Source organism: Chaetura pelagica, unplaced genomic scaffold (assembly GCF_000747805.2).
Source record: "Chaetura pelagica isolate M959 unplaced genomic scaffold, ChaPel_1.0 scaffold3, whole genome shotgun sequence".
NCBI lineage: Eukaryota > Metazoa > Chordata > Aves > Apodiformes > Apodidae > Chaetura > Chaetura pelagica.
Genome location: NW_009952974.1, coordinates 11,280,271 through 11,302,013, shown reverse-complemented (window position 1 = coordinate 11,302,013; position 21,743 = coordinate 11,280,271). Strand labels below are relative to the sequence as shown.

Genomic DNA, 21,743 nt, shown 5'->3' with positions numbered 1-21,743 from the left:
AAGCTCAAGCTCACAGTGCAGCTTGTACTGAGGGAGTTATGCACACAGTTAAAACAAAGCTTTTGCTTCAGTGCTTTGCTGACTGGGGCTGGACTACTGAAGCACAGCTGAAAAAAGGAAGAAAGAATTAGAGTGAAATCAAACATTAGCAAATTAGAAAGAACTTTCACAGCAAATTTTCTGTGCTTTGGTCAACATAAAATTGAATTGTGGAGTTCATGATCATTCCAATAAGCTGACACAAAACCAAAACTGATTTAAAAAATATTTTACCTTAACATGATTTAAAAAGAAACACAGCAGTCTGCTCCTGTGGCATTACCCAGAGACAAAAAGAGGCAGAAACACATATAGTACATGTTGCCGGGCGCAATCAAATAAGAAAGGGGAACTCTTAATTTGTAAGTTAAATAATTTGATTGCTGACTCTAAGATTCAATTCTGTATTAATTTATTTAGTTATTTAGAGTGACTGCAAGCCTTCAGTGATTTCCTGAGTATCCCTGTGAAACAGTTAAAGACAAGGACCTACAGCAAGCCTCTGTGCACTTAACTCTCCTCTCTCTTGAGCTAGCTTAATTTGTAGCTGCTAACTACAGACTACAAAACAGTGTAGAATACCAAAGGGCTTAGAGATGGAGGCAATGGGAGAGACTAGACTGAGTGAGCATGAGCATAAATGAAAGATAAATTGCAGGCATTTTGAATTGACTTACACTGTGACCAACATTTATACAAATATATCATGCTGTCAAGAGTAGCTGAGAGAAGAAATGTGTGTTACATTGAAAAGGCAAGCTGTAACGTCATGAAATAAAGGCCAAAAAACCCACCTCAATTAATGATATCTGTGTAATGCTATCAGTAACCTAATATATCTCTGTATGTGCAACCTTCAATATGAAGTAACTTTTTTTTCTTCAATATTCTGTCTCATTCTATGGATAAAATGGATAGTATTCACTGAATGTCATTAATAATTTTTTATCCCCATCGATCCAGGTTCTAGTTACTTATTTAATATAACCAATACTATACTAAATGTAACATTATTTTTTCCTTTTGAAATGTTTCCTTCCCTTCTCATAAAACAATAAATCTCCTTAACATTCCTGCAAAATGGGAGAGGATTATTAGTTCCAGAGATTAACCTAAAAATATTCAAAGCATCCACTGGTTTTGGGTGCTTAATCTGAGATCTTTCAATTTTCAGGCACTTCACATGCCTGAAATAGAGCTGTAACAGATCTCAGCTGCAGTTGAAGAACATTTAGCTCTTCTGCAAAGGAGGACAGGATGTTTCAAATAGACTATTGGGAAAATGAGGAACAGGGTGGCCACTTCTAAAAAGTTTCATGCAAGTGACCTGCCAACATCACAGAGATATATAGTGAAAAATTCAAGTAGCTCAGGAAGAGAAGTGACTAGCAGTTCAAGCAGTTGAATGGCATTAAACTGGAGACTATTCTTGCTCCTGTCAGTGCTGCAATTTTCTAGTGCTACTGTTGTAACCTAAAACATAAAAACCCTATAAAACCTATATGTGGAATCAGAGACACACATGGGTCACTAGAAAGTCTGGGATTCCATTTCCTTGAAAAACAACTTGGAGTTGTAGCACAATGATCTGCCTTTGGAAGCCAGAGCTTCAATCCGAGCTGTTGCTGCAGTTAAGGATTTTGTGTCTGATAAAAATATTCTGCTTTGGGGAGAAAAGCCAACTTTTCTCAGAATGGAGTAGTTATAAACAAAGATCATACTGCCAAAATTCCCCCAAATAAGAAGGGATCTTTCTCCCTTGTACTAGGTTAGGGACCCACTCCAAGTTTTCTTCAGGTCATATGTATTCCCTAGTACTATTTTAATTGCTGCCTTATCATTCAACATAATAACTTTCTGTCCATAGGAGATCCTAGAAAGTATGCTGTTTCCCAGCTTACTTTAGCATCTTCAACATATTTTTATTTTAAATTTGTAATGACATGGCATTTTCTTTCTACTGCATAAATTTATTATTTTTTTATTTAAAAAAATAAGTTACTATTTGCAGGATTTTTCGCACACCATTTTACACTACTCTCATTTTGTGAATGTTTGTCTTTATCTTCATGCAGTGCTAAGCAAACGTCTGTCATTCACACAACACTGTTCTCAGTTATGACGACCTTATGTATGATCTGGTTTTGTTAATAAATATTATTACTAATAATCTGTTTCTGATACCTGAGGGACTGCAGCATGTTGAAATTTTTCTAAGTTAATATTTCAAGGGGAAAAAAATTGCTGAACTGAGTTAAAATCTATGGCCAAGAGCTTTTCTATCTATCTGTCTGTTTGTCTGCCCATCCGTCCTGTTCCTTATCATAGCAATAATCACAAATTAAATGGATGTTGGGTTTTGGACCCAAGGGACCATTTTACCTTCTGCTCAGGGGAAAAAATACGCTTAAGGCTAGAAAAAGCCATTTCAGAGAGAATGTTTCCTTTTCAAATGCAAAAGATAGACTATCTAAATTTTAATTAGGAGGACAAGTGCCCTGAAACCTACATTCCTTCTGAATTGCAAAGAGCTTTGTACCTAAAATAGTACCTTCAGAATAACTTTTCATTATTAAAATAATATGTTCAAGCTTTTCCGTTTAAAGTCTGATTTTCTGTCAGAATTTTCATTTTTGCTGTATCAGGTTCCTTCTCCATTTTTCCTTCTTAAATTAATTGAGAATATCCTACTGAAAAAGTCTCTCATTGTGTCATTTTGCCTTCCCAGGGGAAAGTAAACAGATGCCCTTGGCTAAACTGCATGTATCAGGAAAACAAATGGGAAGTGGTCATTACCAAAGTCAACGAGCTTGACTCCACCTTCTGTTGTCAGGAGAATGTTGTTCCCTTTCACATCCCGATGAATGATCCGGTTATTGTGTAAATGCTGAAGGCCCTATATATCAGCAATAACAAAAATAAGTTTACTCTCTTATTTAAAAACAATTAGCTTACTATTAGGGAATGTAATTAAGAAAATATGCACATACTCTATAAAAACATCTGTCCACTGGATTACATGCTTGATACAACCCCTGCTGCTTTTAACAGCCTGCATGATATTATCAACATTACCATATTTTACAAATGGAAAATGTATGTATGAGATGAGTAAACTGCACCCTCTGCTGTCATTACAAGCTCAGTGAACATCCTTACCAAGAGAGCACCATATAAAATGTATGAGATTATAGCTTCATCCAACCGTTGGCCACACTTCAGCAAGCCTTTGACAAGCTCTGTGACAGAACCTCCATTGCACAGCTGTGAGGGGGAGAGTTGCAAAGGGGGAAAAAGCAAGACAGGTCCTCGGTTACTAAATATACTTATTTAGGCTATGAACACCTACCATGCAAAATTGCATTATAACACAAGATTGGGAACAACTAGATTTTTACCCAGCAATTATTTATGTTGTCATCCCATCTGAGAACATATTTTATTAGAAATGTTAGTAATAAATCACAGCAGCCTGGGGGGGAGAGGGAAGTGAAAATCAAAGATCATAAAGTCAAAATATTATAAACAGGAGTGTATTCTGCTTTTTAAAAGCATCCGTAAGTCAAATTTACATTTTTTGAGTGTTGTCTCAATACTACGTGCTATGTCTTTGGGAAACTGTTTTCTCAAAGAAAAGGCCAGACAGAAAAGATTGATGCTGTTGATGACTGGAAGGCAACAAATTACTGTAATTTTAAACTTTCATTCCATCAATGCTCCTGCTGGCAGGCAATATAAAGTAGACAGAAGCCATATCTCTATACTTAGATTTGATGGCATGTGTTGCCAACAACCAAGACTAAATATTCGGATCCAGAAAAGCATCCTCTTGCAAGTGTTTCCCATTAATGGGATGCCATACATAAAAAGAGGAGGAGAAAAAGTACAATCAGAAATATGTTTTGTTTTCAGCCACACATTAGTTTACTGCCCATGCCCCATTATTCTCCTCTTTGTCATCTTCTCTCAGTTTTTTTCTTCAATATTCAAAAATATTCAACAAGCAAAGAAATAACTTATGGGAAAATTGATTACCTTTCTTTGAATTCTATCCTCTACACCAGCATCCTTACCAATATTTCTGGCACACAGAAATCACATGCATTTCAACACAAGTTCATTTTATATTAATCAGTATTAAGTTTAAAACACTACAGTGTAAATCAGAACAGTATGAACACAGAATGTATACCAACTCTCTAGTTTTACCTCTCTCAAATAACTTTTATCAACTGTGTATCAGTTCAATCTCTAATTTCTGTGATATGTTGATATTTTCCTTAATTTATTATTAACTTCCCATTGCATAAAAAAATTTCACTAGACTAAAGGTTTAGTTCATGGAAAGGACCAGATCACATGATAAACAAGACAGCATTTATGTAAATAAGTTCCTGAAGCAAAATGTCATCAATGAAAACATGGAAGCATTCAGCTGAATATCAATCATCAAATGTCTTTACAGAATAAGTTAATTTCATGGAAGTGCATTTTTTTCTTTCTATGCTTACCCATTTGCTGACAAGCCATAAAGTCAAATATTTTTGTTTACTGCTTTCACTGAACTACATGTTCTACTAAGACAGGCTGTACTACACTTATTTCTAGCCTGCAAATAAAATACAGAAAAAAATGCACTCATTTAAAAAAAAAAAAAAATCCCCAACAAGCTGGTTATGACAGAAAAACTATACAGACTGACAGCTGTTGGGTTGTGTACGTTAAATGAATGTCCGATTCTGAAAATGCATATATCCCAGGAACACTACTGCAGCTGTCTGTAAAACTGTTCTTGACAGTCAGCAAAGATCTGTGACCAAATGAACTTGTAAACTTTGTACCTAATGGCAATACTTCAGAAAGAGGACTGATGCACATTTAGATGGAAAAGTAGGGAAGCTTGCTTCACAGTTGTCTGTGCTACACAGACAAAGTGCTTATTTCCAAAAATCCTTCTGTAGTAAATTGCATCATCATAAAAATATTTCAGGTGTCCACTTTTGCTAGCCTTTCTCATTCTTGGCATTTAAGACCTCAAGTAAGGTCTTGCTCATGGTGAGTAAACATGGTAAAATTGTGCCTAAAGGAAAAAGAAGATCCACCTTTTTATTACAAATCTTGGAAGTCACACATCTAATCAATTTATTTAATGAAAAACTCAGGGATCGAAATCTGAAAAAGTGTCATTAAATTATAACATAAAAAGTAACTGCAATGCATATGTAAATTTGCATGTAAATTCCAAGGCAAGAAATAGTTTGCCTTGTGTGGTAAATTTATCCGTAGAAGGAAAACACAATTTTTTTAACATCAAATTTCTTTAAAGCATTTAATGATCACAAAAAAACACCTGAAATTAACATACTTAATTGATAAGGTGTTTACAAACACCTAACTCTCTCAAATTCTACATTCAGTTTTGTTACATAGAGTATGGTATGATTTTGCTGTACAAAATTTTGTTACATGGAATAATACCACATGATACATCTGTTGGATACACTACACTTGTATCAAAAAAGAAAACACATGGGAAACCAAGCCCAAACTCAACACAAAGCCAGTAGGAATACAGTAAAGAACAACACCAAAACAAAAATGCTAAAGCTCTTTTTAAGAGTTACTGAAATTTAAGATGAAACACATCCAAAAGTTTGCATTCAAGCTATGTAATTCTGTAGTACACAGAAGTTAGACGTATTATTTGGATTCCACAACTTAAAGAGGAAATTAAGATTCCCTACTCTAATTCCAGTCCTCATTCAAAAATAGGGAGTGGAATTTCAAAAGTGATCACTAGTTTGAAAGTGAATGCTAACTTTTACCACTCTTGTTATAACAAAAGAGAAATGTTTGAATGGTGTGCTATGGCTCATCAATCTGTGCAAAGCTCAGCCTAGAAGACACCTAGAAGAAATCCTCATCTTGCAACAATCTTTGGCAGTGACTTAACTGGCAACAAGTCTACCAAAAGACATTTTTCATTGTAAGAACACTCACTGCTACAGAACAAGAAAAGTTTATAGAATGCATTTCTGTTGCTAGGTTTTCATCAACAGTCAGCCTCTAGTCTTAATTTACCATAAAACAGACTTGCCCATTACATTTTCTCTGTTCACTCTTGCAGTAGGCTGTGTATTTGTTAACTGTCCTCCATGTTACTACTTCATCATCTTTTGCATTCCCCTCAAGTGCTTGAGCTCTCCAGAAGTTTAAATAAATGTCTTCTCTAATGTTCCCTCCAACATGAAAAAAATCAAGCTGTGTTTCTTATAAAAATTATTTGCTTGCTTTGCAGGCAGAATGTAGCAACTTAAACAGAAATAAAATACAAGGACATTCCATTTTAAACAAACCTTAAGTATGGGTGTGATTTTCAAACAGTAGACTACCACATCATTTATCACCAGTCCTTTGATTAATGGCGCCAATCAAAGAATCATGAACACCTGTAACTCTACTAGCAATAAGAAACAGAAATGCAACAACATTTGCTAGTTAAGATGTAATGTTATAAAAATGTTTTTACCTCAAGTACTAGCCAGAGCTGTCCTCCCACATATTGATCTGCTTTGTAAAACATTCCATAAAACCTAACAACATTAGGATGATTGGGAAGAAACTGCAAAATATTATATTCTGCTTCAATTTCTTCATCTATATCCTAAATAAAAAACACAAACACACAGAACATATAAACACAGTAAGTCTGTACAAAACAAGAACAAACTCTCATGGATTAAAAGATTCCTTCTTTAATTAGTTTGTACTTTCCAAAAGTTCTACTTTAATGTCATGGAAAGTACTCAAACAGTACTGTAAATTTAATCCACACCAAATCATGGCACTTTTGCTTTTTCTACATACAAAAACGTGAAGTCTGTGTAAAGCAAGTAGCTCCTCTTCAAAGATTCTTCAAGTGCAAAACATACGTAGTAAGAAACTAAAAACTGAACATGAACCTTTGATTCATTCTTTTTTCTGTGATCATTAGATGAGCCCAAACAGGGAACTATTTCACAGAACCTTGAAGAGGACATCTGTTAAAAATAAAGACACCCTTAAGAGGAAAAGACGTAGACCAGAAACAATTAAAGTTAGAGACAAAACAAAACCCACAGAATAAGCAACTAAATATTTGTTTATGAAGTAATTCTGTGAAAATTACAAAATAGTGTGTAATATCAGCACGCAGGCCACAACTCAGAATTCTACTTTAGCACTGAATCTTCCCTTTTTTGCATTTTGCTAAAAAGGATTCAATCTTATTTACCTTCTTCAGATTTATATAAGAGAAAACCAAGATGAAGTTCAGTACTGATCGGACAGAAACATAAATTTTTAATAAATATTTTAGCCACGATCGAACTCCAGCCTGATCCAGCCTGACCAGCTGCCAACTAAATCTTCTATTGAAAAGTAGGCCTTGGATCTCAAGGGAAGCTAAGCATTTAATACCCACTAAAACGGAGCTGTCACAGAACTACTTCTGACAATTTGGACTGTGCTCTTCCGTTTTTATCTTAACTATTGTCTCACGTTATCCGCTTATAAAAGTTAACTATAAAACATCCTAAAGTTCACAGTAGCTCTGTGATAGGAAAAGTAACTCTTTTAGGGAGTACACAGAACAAAATATGAATGTTAAGATTAATACAGCATCTTGTATTTTCCCTGCTATAGCAGGGGTCTGAGAAGAATGACTCTGTGTCTTCTTATCATTTGCATGCTCCAAGCACAGATATCTAAATTCGTACCAGAACTACATAGACCTAAAAAAGAAACTAGGCAAATGCCATTTTAAAATAACATATAAAACAACAAAATTGTAAGTTGTAGCTTTCAGGTTCTGATATTAAGCTTCTTCTGTCAGCATATTCTGCATAATTATTCCAGGATGCTTTCAATATCTTATAAATTTTATTTACATTTCAACTCTGAGAATTCTTTTAAATGAACAATGAACAGTTTAATAATTTTTACTTACACTGATAGGATCCAGAATCTTTACTGCTGCCAGGCTCCCATCTTTCTTATTGGCAACCTTATAAACTTTACCATAAGTGCCCTTCCCAATAGTCTCTATAATTTCCCAGGTATCTGAGGGATCGGCTAGTGATTCTAGTCCAATCATACTGGAATTATATTGAAACAATCCATATAATGGCTTCCTGGAAAACAAAGCAGAAAGACATACAGTGCAAAACCCTAAGTAACTCTGTAGTCAAGAAGGTATCTTATGATAAACAAATTAAATATTGTCCCAACTAAAGAAGAAATACAGGTTACCGAAGTCAGATTAGAAGAAGTATAATCTTTTTTTAAACAATGAAAGGAACGTTTAAAGAGAACCTCTATTTCCCTCCTTGGTTAAAACTGTATTTGCCCCAAAGGCAGTGCCAAATAATGTACTAAATTGCTTCAGTCTCTTGAACAAAAAAAGCAAAGGAAAGAAGGGAAAGAAGAGGGGGATTAAAAAGGCTAGAGTAAACTCCATTTATCTGCTGTAGGTCAATAAGTTATTAGGACAGTTTGTCACTCCTTGGATCCAATACAGCATGCCACAAATAAAGAAGAGTATTCTGAACACATACAGTTAGCACCTCAATAGAGAGGCAAGTCAGGAGAAAGACTTCTCTGAAATCAGTGAAAAGACTATACTACATGCACTGAAGACAGCAGCCACAAACATGTAGCTCCTGATAAGACAACCTTAAAAGCAAGGTTTGCTTGCAGGGTGGAGAATGGTGGTAAACACAAACATACATTGCCATCTCAGGTTAAAAATATGTTGAACATTTCTGACTTTAATGCTTTAGGAATAATGCTATAAATGTGCATGTGCAAAGAAACAGAGAAGAATAGACTGTATACAAGTAAGAAAATAGAAAAAGGCAGGAAAAATAAAAACAGACACTTATTTCACTATCATTGTAACAACTATCCTAACATACAGATTGTCCAGAAAGTGATCCATGGCACTCTTTGTACAAATGTAGTGTTTGCATTATGCCTCTCTGAAAGCAGCTCTATTTCCTTAGAACAATCTAGTGTCATCATCTGCTTTTTTTTTTTTTTTTTTTCTGGTTAGTAAGTTAGCCATTAAAGTGTTATATTTGAATTTCTTTATAGCTAAGCATTTCCTCATACCAATGTTGACAAAATAAAAACTAAGACAAAACTGTTACAGATGGAGTCCTGGTGGAGGACTGAAGAAAAATTCTAGTGAATGAACATTTCTATTCATGGTGGTCACACAGCAACATTTACAGATAGCATGTTTATGCATCACATGGAATAAGATTTGCCAAACATGCACCATTAACATTTTCTTCTTAAACCAAAAAAGTCTCCTCTTGAATTCAAGGCATACATATCTAAATGAGTCTGCCATCAGTGAAAGTGCCCATTGCACAGAACACAGGAACCTTTATGACATTTCTATGATAGATGTTAATGTCTTACAGTACAAAAAAAGAAAAATAGTATCTGCTATTATCTTCAATGTTGTAAAATCTAGATTATTTTTCTGAATACAAATTGTAAATGTTAAAGGAAAAAAAGCTAAATTTGCAAAGTGTATTGGTGCTTTTCTTCTATTTTCTGATTTACTGAGCTTCAGAAAATAAAATTGCCCTGTTTTAACAAGGTGTCCTGGTTTGAGCCAGGATGAAGCCAATTTCCCTTTTACTGATTTTTTTTCCTTCAGTAAGCTTTCCTTTAACTAGCAGCAAAGTGTTTCAGCTAGGACTGATAACAAATGCTGGAATGTTTTTGTTACTGCTGGGACTCCAAGGTCACATCTTTGCTCTGCTGGCTCAGACACTACAGGGAGATCTATGATCCCCCCATAGAAGGCTAAATTAGACAGACAGCAAAATTGGCCAGAGATAATCCATTTGATATATCTACATAAGCTCAGGGGAAGGTCAGAGAACACAGCAGACAAGTTCCTTCCTGCTTCTTCTTCCCTTCTCTTCTGTCCATGGCCGACGTACAGAGAGGACTCCGTCCATCCATCACCGTCGACCCCCAGGCTCGAGCTCTCCTGACCCTCATCACTCTACCCTCTCTCTCCAGCAGCTCCAGGACTTTTCAGACTGTTCAGAGCTAAGGAGAGTGACATGGGAGTTGCTGCTGGTGGGGGGAGGCAATAGGGGTTTGCACATTCCTAAATATATTTACATGTAATTGTATATATTTTCTTTTATTATTAGTGTTTAATTAAAGCTGTGTAGTTTAGCTTTCAATCTAGGAAAGTCTTTCTCTTATTCTCCCTCTCCTTCCCTACCTGGGTGGGAGAGGGATCAAGAGCATTGTTGTTGATTCTGAGTCAAACTGTGATGCAAGGGCTGCCATTTACTTTTTATTTCTACAGTGAAAAGTTACAAAAAATGCAACCACTTTTACAACCCCATATCCAGCAGACTTTAACACTAAAAGGCTGAAATTTCTTTAGGCAGAACCTTCTCCTTTCACACTCCTCCACCTCCACTCCTCCCACCTCTCTGGGCTTTGATATTATGTACAAGGAGTGACTTCTAGCTGTGAAAAACTTAGCAATGCCCTCCCCAGAGGGAGCCCCAGCCTATTAGAGACCTATCGATTACAAGTATTTCATTATTTCTGCCACCAGCTGGAGAAGACTTCTCAGTGGTTAAATCTGTTTCACACAGGCAAACAAAACAGCTCACACCAGATGCTGAAAAACTACTTTGGCAATTAACTCTACTGGATGGTGAACATCTTACACAAGGTTCTTTGGGACTGCACACATGCTATTTGACCACATGCCATCAAAAAACCCACAGCAGTCTACCAAACTCTGTTTTGCATGCTTAGGAAGAGATAGAATGCAAAGCTAAAGTACTGACAACTCGATGGGAGTCTGGTCAAACTGATCTTAGGCTAAAACAGAAGAAAACATCATGAAAGGTAAAAAAGCTTTTGTAAAAGCTGAGCAACCAAGACAAACAATAGGGTAAGACAGAAACTTCTTAACAGGCTTCAGCCATTGACAGGGTTTCTTTCATTTATCCATGAAAAGAAAACTTTTCATCAACAAAGTAAATGTATGGGTTTCTTAATTATGTTTTTGTTTGTTTGTTTGTTTTTTAAACTTTATCAGTCAGAACAAATTATATCAGACCAGGAATGATAGACTAACTTAGAAGGGGCAGTCAAGCAAATCTGCAAATAACATTTACCTACGTGAAAGGAAAATATTTCTCTGTAAGAATCAATAATCACCTATCAACCCTCACCAGTATCCCTAAGGCTAACAGGCTACAAGTATTGATATAAAGATAACGTAATAAAAATACGTGTTACAGACAGTGCAGAAGTAATTTCCCCCCTGTGAACTACAGCCTTCCACTTGTATACAATGGCTCTAAACATCCCCAAAATAGCATCTGGAAAATTAAATGGTGTTCTAGAAGTTCTACTGCAATCTTCACCTAAATTGTGAAAACAAAACAAAAAATTCAAACCCTACACAGCGTAACCACATGCACATTTTTTTATAACTACTTCTGGAATAAAATCAACAACTTTTTCTTGCAAAATTATTATCACAGATTTCTTTCTCAGAAACTGTAGGGACAAGAGGGACTTCTAAGCAAGAAAAGTGGTGCTAAGAATAGCTCTATAATTACTATTCTAATAGTTGCTATAGTTACTATTCTAATAATTGCCTTACTCAACTTCTACACAACAGTGATTTGCCTATTGCCTTCCAACACACTCCCTTTTTTGGCTTACAGTATAATGGGACATCCGTAGAAGTTTTGAAACTATTAAGACCCTCACACCATACTGGCACTTTCCAACAGCCACACAGTACTAGGCAGTTCTGAATTCTGATATAGCTGGTAGGGACGTAACAGCAATACTAGTGAAACAAAATTCAACATCAAGTTCCCCTATGAACAATTCGTGTACAGGGCTACTTTTTGCAATGTTTTGTTCATGTAACCCCTGACTCATGCTCTTTTAGCATCTGCGAATATTGTGGAAGAAGAGAATCATATTTAAAATGAAGGTATTTCACTATTTATGAAATTTGAGGTCAATATTGCTTCCATACTAAATTAATAACTCCTAGAAGAATTCAGAAGGCAAAGTTAACACTATCAGCAATGGCTTCACTGTGTCATGACAGCCCCTATTCTTTTAGCTAGTAATGGCCACACCAACCAGCTACCCAGGAAGCAATTGTTAGAGGAATTAATGAACCACTGAAAGGCACAAGAAAATCAATAGTCAGAACAGCTTCCTCTGCAGGCCTCCTCCTCTGTTTCTCACCGGCTAGGTAAAACAAAGAGGATGTCAATATCTTGAAATGAAGCATACAAAAGAATCCATCAAAACACCATCCTGTAACTGTTATCAATCGGTCTGAGAAAGAGACTGCAGAATGGGATGCACATAGTTCTCTGGGGGATAAAGGTCAGTGGTGGAAGGAGATGAAGGAGAAGGATAAAAGAATGTTCAAAAGCTGTTATTGATGCTATACAACTTACAAACAAAAAGAAACATACTTTAACTAATCACATTGTTTCACTAGCTCAACATAAAGGAAAAAGGAGAATTGGAATAGAACTACTATTATCTATAGATGAAAGGTGGATCCCTGAAAACACTCCTCCTAAATTCACTTAGTTCACAGAACAAGTACCTGTTGAATATACAAACCACAAAACTGCTTCTGCAGGTTTTCAAAATAGAGATGGAGAAGATGTAACTGGGAAACGTGTTCTCCCTTTCCACATACTCCAACTTAAGCCTTTTAAACTTTTTACTAATTGTGCTCACTTATACTCTCTGCTTAAAGTTCTTTAAGTTCAGGAACATCATTGGAATGCACCCAAGGGTGCTGAGGGAGCTGGCGGAGGTCATTGCTAGGCCACTCTCCATCATCTTCAGTAAGTCATGGGCAACAGGTGAGGTGCCTGAGGACTGGAGGATAGCAAATGTCACTCCAGTCTACAAGAAGGGCAAGAAGGAGGACCCGGGTAACTATAGACCGGTCAGCCTCACCTCCATCCCTGGAAAGGTGATGGAACAACTTGTTCTTGGCACTATCTCCAGGCACATCAAGGACATGGGGGTCATCAAGAGCAGTCAACATGGTTTTATCAAGGGTAAATCATGTTTGACTAACCTCATAGCCTTCTATGAGGAAATTACTAGGTGGATAGATGATGGTAGAGCGGTAGATGTGGTTTATCTTGATTTCAGTAAAGCATTTGACACCGTCTCCCACAGCATCCTTGTAGATAAGTTGATCAGGTATGGGTTTGGTGATCAGGAAGTGAGGTGGATTAGGAACTGGTTGAAAGGAAGGAGTCAGAGAGTTGTAGTCAATGGGGCAGAATCTGGTTGGAGGTGTGTGACTAGTGGAGTCCCACAGGGGTCGGTACTGGGACCGGTGTTGTTCAACATCTTCATCAACGGCCTGGATGAGAGTATAGAATGTACCCTCAGCAAGTTTGCTGATGACACTAAGCTGGGAGGAGTGGCTGACACACCAGAAGGCTGTGCTGCCATTCAGAGAGACTTAGATAGGTTGGAGAATTGGGCGGGGAGAAACATGATGAAATTCAACAAGGGGAAGTGCAGAGTTTTACATTTGGGGAAGAACAACACCATGTCCCAGTACAGGTTGGGGGCTGAACTGCTGGAGAGTAGTGTAGGTGAAAGAGACCTGGGGGTCCTGGTAGACAGGAGGATGACCATGAGCCAGCAATGTGCCCTTGTGGCCAAGAAGGCCAATGGCATCCTGGGGTGCATTAGAAAGGGTGTGATTAGTAGGTCAAGAGAGGTTCTCCTCCCCCTCTATTCTGCATTGGTGAGGCCACATCTGGAGTATTGTGTCCAGTTCTGGGCCCCTCAGTTCAAAAAGGACAGGGAACTGCTCGAGAGAGTCCAGCGCAGAGCTACGAAGATGATTAAGGGAGTGGAACATCTCCCTTATGAGGAAAGGCTGAGGGAGCTGGGTCTCTTTAGCTTGGAGAAAAGGAGACTGAGGGGTGACCTCATCAATGTTTACAAATATGTAAGGGGTGAGTGTCAGGGGGACGGAGTTAGGCTTTTCTCGGTGATGACCAGTGATAGGACAAGGGGTAATGGGTGTAAATTGGAGCATAGGAAGTTCAAGGTGAATATCCGAAAAAATTTTTTTACTGTGAGAGTGACAGAGCACTGGAACAGACTGCCCAGGGAGGTTGTGGAGTCTCCCTCACTGGAGACATTCAAAACCCACCTGGATGAGTTCCTGTGTGATGTACTCTAGGTGACCCTGCTCTGGCAGGGGGGGTGGACTAGATGATCTCTCGAGGTCCCTTCCAGCCCCTAAGATTCTATGATTCTATGATTCTATGATTCTATGATTGTAACTTTCTTTCTTTCTGCTTCTTTTATATGGAACTAGATAATCTAAGCTTTTAGACTTGTAATATCAGCCACAGGCCAGAGCAGTAATAACCAGTGGCAATTAATTGTGTTCAGGTGCTAGTTCTGAGGAAAACATTGTGGATGTTTGTTTTGTTGTCTATGCTTCCAGTTCATGAAAGCATGAAACACAATCCCATTTCTAGAATCAACTATAATAAACAGCCCACAAAAGAGCTACTGACATAATGTTAAAGAAATCTAAATGTCAACACCTCCTCTAGAAATAAACATTTAAAAATATTTATTTTTTAACACTATCAAATGCTAAAAATTTCACACAACTACTCCTAAACCAGTTCTGAACCACAAGCATTTTTAAGATTATAATCTTAATTCACATTCTTGGATCAACTCTGTTTGAGTCTAAACCAGAAAACTCTCTATTAATATCCTGGGGAATGCATGGTAGGTAAGATGTATGTTCCTAGTCCAGACAATCCAGTTGCATGTTTTCATTTAGATTCATTGCATCATGATCTGCTGCATTACAAATTTTTATAAGTGAACTCTTACTGCACTCTCATATTTATGAGTAACGCCTTATGAGTAAACCTTTGTCCAATAACAATTGGTCATTTCTGTATTGTTCATTCAAATCAAACAGAATACTACTCTGGGTGAGCAAATACATCTTCATGATCAGTCAGTTTCATAAGCAAACGGATATAGAATGTGTGTAGGTAAAGGTAAAGCACAGCTTGGTCAGCGACCATCTCCCTGCAACCCTAATGCTCATCTTACCGGGTACGCATTTTCAGTCTTTTCTGTCAGATCAGGAGGTACTGCTGACACCATTACTGGCTCATGAAGAAGTTATTTTACTCCAGAACTATTTAGCATCTCATCCTGTGACTCCCAAGCAAGTGTCACAATACTCTTGACAAATTTCTGTCTCCCATGGCATCCAGGTAACACTACTGGCAAGCTGGGTTCTTCCTAACTGCTCCTACTCAAAAATCAGCTTTCTCCTGCTTCCCAGGAATTAATTATGAAGTTGCTTCTCTCTTATCACAGACACATGATTTCATGTCATCTGCTGTATAAAACAGTAATACTAGTTTGTTTCACCTAAAGCCATTTTCTATTTGAATGGGACTTGCAAACAGTGAAATATTAGCTTTAAAGAGATCTGCTTAGCATACACAGAATAGGGCCATGCACTTTAATAAACACTGTTTCAACCTACTGCATAACCAAGAACAGAACAAGCAACCATTGGGGTTTTCTAGAGTAGGAAGGTCTGAAGGATGAGGGCAAAGTTATTTCACTCTACCTTTTTTGATAAAAATAATCACTAGCATTTCAAGTTTACTGGTGCTTTAATTTTTCTGTATAATCTTCATTGATGTCAACAGTATAATAATAGTAATGAAATGTATTGCTATTGGAATAATTCAATCCCACTCATTTTCATAGGATTTCATAGATACACCATGCCTCATTCTGGTCTAACAAAGCTGAATTGCTGTAATTGAATATGCACAAAAGCTGAAATGTAGCTTGAGTGAAAAGATTCATAAATAGTAATTTCACAAAACTAAGAAAGCCACTAAGCAACCTGTTTCACAAGCAGTGAAACTAATTAATCTGATAAATCTTCATCTTTTTTATTTCCTCTGATACCCCAAAAGACAACATCTGCTGTATCTAAATTTGAATTAATAGCACACGGGTGGAACAACCAAAGCAGAATGTATCAAGGACAAAAGTAAACCTGTATACCCCTCAGAGGGCACACTGTGTATGGTTCATTCCTCTAGCCTGACACAGATTTTTGTGAAAACTGTAGGAACTTACTTATTTGAGGAATTTCAACTTGCCTGTCAAACCTGCATACCATTTTGCATTTTCTCACAAAACTTCAAGACTGTTTCATTCAAGTTCAACAGAAATAACTAAAGACCAGTATCAACAAGGAAGTTAAGCAAAAAAATAATCAAGAGAAGGAATAAATGATTGCATAATTTTCAGAGGTGATTAGTAAAGGAAATCTGCATGCAAGAAATATGTTTTTCTACATTAATGGAAAAATGATACTTCCAAGGTTTTCGGAAGGTACTGTGCACTTCAGAAAACTTATAATGTAAGCTGAGACCAATAGAGAAAATTATATTCAGTGGTAAAGGGTGAATGCTTTGATGAGATTCAAATTACGGCAAAAAAATAACTTTCTCCACATGGTATACCAAGTGTTTTTGCAATCTTATCCTGTGAGGTAAAGGGTACCTTGCTACTAACATAAAAATCAATAGAACCTTCTAGTGAAATTTTGAGTATCACTGAAAATAAAGCTCCACTTCATTCATGAGGAACTACATTTCATTTGTTTGACTGCTAATTAATCTGTTCTGCATCTACAGTTTTGAGGACCAAATGTTGAATAAGATTATATATCTAGTCAGTTACCATTATATACTTCATCATTATTACATTATAAATGTAACAATGAAAGACAGAAAGACCAACAAAACATTAAGAAGAAATTGTAATTCCAGACCAGAATCAAACACTTGAGAGCCAGTTAGGATCAACAACTCAAAAAGGAAGTTCAGAACACCCGCGTCTCTATTGCAAAAAATGCTATTTATGTTAGCCAGCTAAATACCATTCCAGCAAGCAAAAGACATTAAAGCAGTTACAAATGACTAACAGTTAACACATCAATTTCACCTCAGGCTGGGAACTCAGCACTAAAATGACATTTATACTCCCATGAGCCCATTCAGTTATAAACTACAGGTGGCAAATCAAATGACTACGAGCTACAGTCCCCATGTGTGAAAAATCAATAACTGAGACAGTTTCCTCCGCCTCCTTTGGCAGCAGTTTAACAGGGCAAAAAAAATGCATGTGTTAAGTGTTAAAATGGACATATGAAAGGCTATAACAGAATGATGATACTTAGACCAAAACCAGGCTCTTCACTGCGCTCTAATCAGAAAAGCTTGCTATGCATTGTGTACAGATGAGGAAAAAAAATCTAAGACAGATGTAGGATAAACCTGCAAAGAAAATAACTGCAAACTTACATTAGCAACCTATTTTCTGAAACCAGCTTATCTTAGATTAGATTTTTTCCCACTAAGGATATTAGCATTCTTCAGGACTCAAATAGCTTCCTCACAGGAGCACTTGAACTGGCCAGTGCTGCACAGAACTGTATTCTGCATGCCTGTTCCCCTGCTCAGTACTAGACAGACAACACAGTGTGTGCTAGCTTAAGAGGTACCATGAAGGGTACAGATAAACTGGTTCAACCCTAGCAGCTTCACTTCATTAATACAAAAGATAATTGTGACACTAATTGATCCTGAGCCTGATCTATTTATCAAGTCTTTTACATGCAGGAGCTGGAGAATTAAAGCCACTTAGTCATTCACAGAGAGTGAGCAAAAAACGCTTAATTTTTTGAAGGCATCTTCCTATAGTTTCACAATATATCTTGTTTGCATAATGTAGTCAATCATAATTCATCTATATTCCTCCAGTATTATTTTACAGCAGTTTTATTCTAATGAGTATTTTTTTAAGAACAGATGTTCTCCTTTATCCATAAGAAAAATAATAATAAACTGTTAACTGTGGTACAAAGAATATTTCTTAGTGCCCACATGTCCTGCTTAAGATGAAGTATATTCATCAGTGAGCTAGTTGTTATGCATTACCAGCATGTATGCAGTAGTCTAGCGTGACACCAATTTGCATAATTTCTCATCTCTAACAGGCTTCAAAAATAATATTAGGCATAAAAGAAAGAATCCATTAATTTTATACTTCCATCAGCTGCTATCTTCATGGAGCAGTTATCAAAAGAAGCCTTAAAGAATTAAGTTTAATAAATTATAAATGCATTAATCGAGTTATGCTATCTGGGCCTATAACCATCTAAGTTGAGTTCAGTAACACAGACCAAAGCAAATCCACAAGAAATTGGCTTGACATCTTCCCAGCTGAAAAGACTGACAGAACGTGGCAGGAAAATGCCAATGTTCACTTCTGATCACAGCTAATTACTGAACATGAAAAAACACTTAATGATTTAGGGGTACAGATAGGTAAAAGAAAAAGCAGACAGTGACACACATAGAAGTTCTCAGAGCTGTTACACCTGTACATGTTATTTAATAATGCCTTAATGTGCTGAGAGGAAAAAAAACAACTTTGTTTTTGCTGATCTGAACCCAATAAAGATCTTACAATTTGTTACTATTTAAGGCAAGCAGGAAGATTAATGTGTTAGCAAGTTCTGATGGGAAGCCAGTTTGAGAAAAATAAAATAAAGCGGAAAATAGCTTTTCACAGTATAATATAGTAACTGACAGACCTTTCCTTATTGTCACGACTTATGCATTTGTATATTCTGACTTGTGTAACAAACAACATTGCTGCAGTTCTTTGATTCTTTCACATATTAATCTGGTAAAAAGTCTGGCTTTGTAACTCGGAAGAATAACTTGGACCTTGGTACACTTTATAGTGTGATACATGGTCATGAATAAGAAAGATCTGATTTGTCTTTATTCCACAAGTGAAGATGCTTGAAAGCCTGCACAATTTACATACAGGCCTAATGTTCACTAATACAAAAACACATTACTTGGCTATTCCATAGAGGATAAAGGTAAAAGCACCCCAGGAGGCAAACGAGATGCTGATATGGACACAAGCAAAAATTCTCAGAGCTTGTTCCTGCCAGGCGTTTCAGACTGAGTAGCACTAATCAATTTCAATTCCTACTGATTCAGCATATTTGAGGGAAATTAACACTTCCAAGAGCTGTGATTTTGAAGAGAGAACAATTTCATAACAACAACGTCCATGAACTTTCAGAATAGAATTTAAACACACAATAAAGTAACAAACTGGCCTCTTTTCCCAGATAAATTCTTGGGCTGCTTCAGCTGCTCCTGAAGAAAGTTGAGAGAATGACTGAACTTAATTCACAAAGAGAAAACACAACAAGCAAGGGTGCTGCACCATACACTGGGTACAGTAATCATCATCTGGAATAACCAGTCTTTAGCAGTTAATCAGTAGCTTTTCATTTTTCTTTTACAGTTCAGTTTATGGAACAGCTCTATGTTCAATACAACAGGATTTCAGAACTTGAAATAGAAAAGCATTTTGTGATAACATTCAACAAACAAAAAAAAAAAAAGAGAGAGAATACATTATATACTTGTGTGTTAGCACAAGCAGCACTGAACTGAGAAATCAGCTACAGTTTTCACCATAAAAGTAAGTAAATTAGATTGTACACAAAATGTGAAGCAGGATCTACAGCACTGTTTGCATCAGGTTTTAAATAAAGTTTTAATGAACAAACATTATGTTCTATCACATCATATATCAATGAGTCCTTTTTTGTCAGTGAGAATACCCTCTGGAAATAACTCTAGTTCCTACCTCTCTGTTAAAGCAGGGAGTAACTATTAAAAGAGCAAAGCATGAAGCAGAATAAAAGCACGATTAAAAAAAAACAAAACCAACAATTGAAATTATCCATTCAGGAAAGAGAATTTTATATGGTATGAGTGACGTGTAAGGATTCTACTGTCTTATTTTAGGATACTTCTTAACTAGATAGCAATATAAAGAGAGCTTACATTTCAAATACAATCCTAGGAGTTAGGAGAACTCAAGAGATACTCTGGACTGTAACTCACTTGCTGTACTGCAGAAATCACATTTTATACGTGCAAGTTCCCACTGAGGCTCAAAGCACTTGCATTGTGGCTTCTTCTGTTGTAGATGTGACTTTGTGGACCAGCTCAGGCTGCCACAGAGGCATGATGGCAGCTCATTTTCAAGTGCCTTGAAACCCTCTCTCAGTTCTCCACAAAAACTGTATTTTAGAAGATACGTGTGAGGTGAAATAGTTATAAGCACAGACTTAACAGAGGTTCTGAAAATCCCTTTAGCTATTACAAGGAACATAAATAAATAGCCAAAGCAACAAACATCTTGTTTTAAGATCACTGTCTCAGCTTTCTGACATCTCAAATCCTTTCAGTTTCTAACTCAAACCAGGAGTTCTCAATCTCTTCTTCCAAGCTTATGTCATTTACTCTGAAACACAGTTGCTCTTCTTTTCTAAGTCATTACTCCTGGTCTCTGCAGCAAGCACCCTTTTTGTAGAAAGAGAACCTAATTTTCCTTTAAAATGGGTGATAAAAATCCCTTTCCTTTAATTTTCCAGCCTTCCTTGTTAGGTGGTTCCTCTTCAAACCCACCATGTGACTAAAACCTCCCACTGAAGTCTAGCCTCCAAGTTTAAATTTAAAGCTTGATAACAGGCTTGTCACAGAGTATTCAATACTCCATTTAATGACATTTACTCATCAAAATTTAAATTTTCCTCTTTGTTAGCTTTTGGCAGGTGCAAAGTTTATTTCAACCAGCTTACAGGAGCAGAAGTACAACAGACAATTCAAATACTTTGCAAATAAAAATGATGCTTGCAGTCTGATAGACTTACACAGAGAAACTTCCCATTATCAAACAGTAATCATAGTGTATACAGACTTGTTGAATTTTCCCAAATGTCTTATATGTCCTATATACTTATGTGCACATTTCTGTAAACTGACTTTCTCACACTCAACTACTATTCACACAATGGAGGGTTTGTTGTCCAGCTTAGAACAGCAATGGCTCCACTAAAAAGCTAACCTCTTGAGGGTGTTCCAGCAAAAACAATACATTGTGCTGCTTTTTTAGAAATTGCCATGTCTGATTTATATCCTTGTGGTATCAATTCTACAAAGGTAATTTTCTATAATGAATTATTTATTTCCTGTGGTAATCGGACATCTGAGATAGTCATAAATATTTATATGTCCAGTTAATTCACTAATGAAAATTGAACTAATTCTAAAAATGGGATGTTATCTCAGAAGCATGCTGACCTAATAGTATGCTCAATCTTTACATATGTGTAGTGCCATGGATGCAAAGACTTTTACTCTGTGAAGCTCTGTGAGCAACCTTATGCCATCATATATCACCATGTCACCACCTTTTCCTCAGCTATTAAACCTGCTGGTTTTCAGTCATGACAGTCCTTCACTCTTGAAAATTGAAAGAGGCCAAACTACCCCTAATGAGAAGCAACTTTCTCTATTTACATGAGTTACTGACATCCTCCTTCAGTGCACTGTTAGCCAACTTCTGCAGACCCTCCAAACTTTTTGCCAGCATATAAATGGCTTCTATTCCCTGCACCTATGAAAGGAACACCAGCATGG

At 36.7% G+C, this 21,743-nt stretch overlaps 1 protein-coding gene across 1 annotated transcript in view; it reads right to left on the bottom strand.

Annotated features, from left to right (window-relative positions):
• MYO3B (myosin IIIB) overlaps nucleotides 1-9,016 on the bottom strand; it is a 101,493-nt gene extending 92,477 nt beyond the window's left edge. The window contains exons 1-5 of the mRNA XM_009996303.1: nucleotides 8,994-9,016; nucleotides 8,027-8,210; nucleotides 6,569-6,703; nucleotides 3,199-3,303; nucleotides 2,836-2,935 (exon numbers count right to left, since the gene is read on the bottom strand). Of these exons, the coding sequence (XP_009994605.1) occupies nucleotides 2,836-2,935; nucleotides 3,199-3,303; nucleotides 6,569-6,703; nucleotides 8,027-8,210; nucleotides 8,994-9,016 (547 nt within the window). The remainder of the gene's footprint in view (nucleotides 1-2,835; nucleotides 2,936-3,198; nucleotides 3,304-6,568; nucleotides 6,704-8,026; nucleotides 8,211-8,993) is intronic.
• Nucleotides 9,017-21,743: the final 12,727 nt, after the last annotated feature.